We start from the raw sequence: 2940 nt of genomic DNA, 5'->3' as shown, positions 1-2940 counted from the left end.
TCGTCTACCCCATCTCCTTTGAGAGGAGTCCTCCGAGGTCCACATACCTAATGCTGTTACTACAGAAGGGATGGGTCACAGGGCAAGCTCAAGGGCAGCCCTTGGAAGCACCGGTGCCCCCCTCCCTTGGCCAGCCGGGAAAGTAGCCTCCTGTTCTCCCTGGACCCAATTCACCTCAAGCCCTATGGTTCGACAGGGTAGAGGTGACCTTGAGTAAGTCACATATTCCTCTCCCGGCCCTGGCTTTCCCCTCTGAAAAATGGGAATAATAAATACACCATGATCTATTTCCCTCTTAGGGTGTTTGGAGGATAGGATAAAAATACAGGCCAAATTTACCATGTAGGGCAGCAAATGCAGATGGAGGGTCCTCTTGGAGACTTGGGGCCTAACCGTCCAGCCCACCCACCCACTTTCAGCTAAATCGAACTAAAACGAGGTTTATTACTAGATAGCTACATTTTGCATGTCTGGTTCAGTTATCTTTTACAGACTAAGTTAATTCTTCTAAAAACATAGTTACCCTCATCATATATGAAACAAATAACTTTTAGAAAAAGGTGTAAATCGCATTTATTAACGTCGCTTAGAAATAAGCCATATCTGGCAATAAATTAGCATGACGTTTTCCGGCCAGAGTTCTTCCAACAACGCAGAGGTCTGCCAAAGGTGCTGGGGGAGATCATAGGCTATTGCATATTTTTTAGAAAATCAGGATAAATTATATAAATTATATACTTAAAAAGAGATCGTCTATTTCATTAACTCGACAGGATAATAAATAGATAAATAACAAACAGTTGATTGCCATTAGAAAAAAATGTGATTCTTAAATTACATTATAGATATTTACATGTACAATATGCACAGAGACATAATCAGATCCTCAGGCGAGTCTGGGACTTCTCAGGACACAAACTCAAAGGGCGGCTCGTTTTCTATGTTGTTGAAGGAAGATTTGCTGTTGAGTTTTCTGGGGTCCTCTGGGGTCCACACTTTGGCTGTTCGGATAATATTTTGCTCTTTGAGTTGCTTTTCATCAGTCCATGAGAGGGAATGTCCTGCAAGGGGAGGGAGGCCGTAATCCGGGTCGCTGGGGGAGGGGGACCCTGAGGAGGTGAGAAGAGAAAACAGACCATGAACGTCCAACTCTATTCCCAGCGGTGCCCTCCGGTCCTGCAGGATCCCCTCCTGGGCGCGGCCGCGACGGGACGGGCGTCTTTGGTTCCCGTTAGAACGAACCCTCTTCCTCCGCTCCCCTAGCCCCCCAGCGCCCCCTCCCCGGAATCCCCGGAGCTGCAAGTCAGTCTGGGACGCACGCGCTCGCAGCCGCGGTCAAGAGGCGGAACGCCCCGCCGCCCCCGCCCCGCGAGGCGCCACCCCGTGCTCCAGGTCGCCGGCGCCCACGGACCGTCACCTCTCGGCCCGTCGGTCGGCCCGCGGGCCGGTTCCCCCAGCCCCTCCGGGCCCTTCCCGTGCCCGTCCCCGTCTCCCGGGGCCGGCCGGCGGACGCACTTACGGGTGCCCCGGTGGCAGATGATGACCTTCTGGGCCTGGCCTCCGGGGCTGTCCCCGCCCAGGCGCCCGCCGCCGCCCGGCCCCCCGCCGCCGCCCGCGCCGCCCCCGCGCAGCGGCAGGTCGGCCTGCACCAGCTCGCTGAGGAAGTTGATGTAGCCGATGGCCAGGCGCAGCGTGTCCACCTTGGAGAGGCGCTTCTCGTAGGGCAGCGTGGGGATGTGCGAGCGCAGGCCCTCGAAGGCGTCGTTGATGGACTGCATGCGCCGCCGCTCGCGCACGTTGGCCGCCTGCCGCAGCTGCTGCAGCTCCGCCTCGGAGCGCACCCGCCGCCGCCGCCGCGCCGCCGCCGCCGCCGCCGCCGCCGCGCCGCCCAGACCGCGCAGCCGGGCTCCGGGGGACAGCGCCGCCGCCCCCGCGCACGGGTAGGCCAGGCACGAGGGCGGCGAGCCGGGCGAGTAGGGGAAGCCGCCGGGGGGCGCCCCTGCGGCGCGGCAGTAGCCGCCGCCCTCCGGCTCGCCGGGGCCCCCCGGGGGCGGCGGGGCGAGCGCGTGCGGGGCGGCCGAGGGCGCGGGCGGCAGCAGCAGGCACGCCCCGTCGCGGCAGCAGTACTCGTGCAGCTGGCGGCTGAGGAACTCCACCTCGGCCTGCTCGTCGGCCAGCAGCTCATCGCCGTCCTCCAGGGGGTCCCGGGAGGACTGGTCGGTGAAGAAGTCCTCCTCGTCCAAGTAAGGCGACGGGAAGGCGTCCAGGCCCCCGGGGAAGTGCTCCAGCAGCACCGCGTCCATGCTCCGCGCCGCCGCGGGCCCCAGGGGCTCCTCCGGGAGCTGGACGCGGCGGCCCCCTCCCTCCGGGCGGGGCGCGGGCGGCGGGGCGGACGGGCGCGCTGCCCGCCCCCGGCCTCCCTGCAGTGTCGGCGGCCGCTGGGCTCTGGCCGGGCCCGCGCTGCGCCGGGGAGGGCTGCGCCGACTCGCTGGAGCTGAGGGCCGGCACGCGAGGATTCTTATAACTACATCCACAGGCGCGTGCCAGGGACCCGCGGCGCCAGCCAATCACCGCGTGCGGGTGCCGGCGCCGGCGGGGAGGGGGCGGCGAGGCCCGGGCGGCGGCGCGGGGGCCGGGGCGGCTCTCCTCCCAGTGGGAGCTCCCGGGGCGAAGCGGAGGCGGGGCCCGCGCGGCCCGCCCCGCCGGCGAGGCTCCCGGGGGCACCTGCGGGGCTCCCGGGGGCGTCCGTCCGCTGTCCCCGCGCGCCGCGCGGAGCCGGGCCCTGCCGCCGCGGGGCGCGGGGCGCGGGGCGCGGGGCGCGGGGCGCGGGGCGCGGCGCTGCCACCGAAGGTCCCGTGGGTGCGCGGCGGCGGCGGCGGCGGCGGCGGAGCGGGTTGCCCGCGGAGCTCGCTCCTCCTGGCAGTGGGCGCCGAGGCCCGG

At 65.9% G+C, this 2940-nt stretch overlaps 1 protein-coding gene across 1 annotated transcript; it reads right to left on the bottom strand.

Annotated features, from left to right (window-relative positions):
* Positions 1–600: 600 nt before the first annotated feature.
* On the bottom strand, positions 601–2347 carry PTF1A (pancreas associated transcription factor 1a). Its single transcript, XM_041768037.1, has 2 exons — positions 1520–2347; positions 601–1109 (listed from the first exon to the last, which is right to left on the bottom strand). Exons 1-2 carry the CDS (start codon positions 2301–2303, stop codon positions 907–909), a joined length of 987 nt encoding a protein of 328 aa, XP_041623971.1. The 5' UTR covers positions 2304–2347; the 3' UTR covers positions 601–906.
* Positions 2348–2940: the final 593 nt, after the last annotated feature.

The sequence above is a fragment of the Vulpes lagopus genome, chromosome 8 (assembly GCF_018345385.1).
Source record: "Vulpes lagopus strain Blue_001 chromosome 8, ASM1834538v1, whole genome shotgun sequence".
NCBI classification, from domain to species: Eukaryota; Metazoa; Chordata; class Mammalia; order Carnivora; family Canidae; genus Vulpes; species Vulpes lagopus.
The sequence above is the reverse complement of the archived record's forward strand: the minus strand, read 5'-3'. Positions and strand labels throughout refer to the sequence as shown.

Coding starts and splice junctions, on each gene's coding strand:
- PTF1A (XM_041768037.1), bottom strand. CDS start 2,303: ATGGACGCGGTGCTGCTGGAGCACTTCCCCGGGGGCCTGGACGCCTTC. Junction 1,110..1,519: donor CATCTGCCACCGGGGCACCC/GTAAGTGCGTCC, acceptor TCACCTCCTCAG/GGTCCCCCTCCCCCAGCGAC.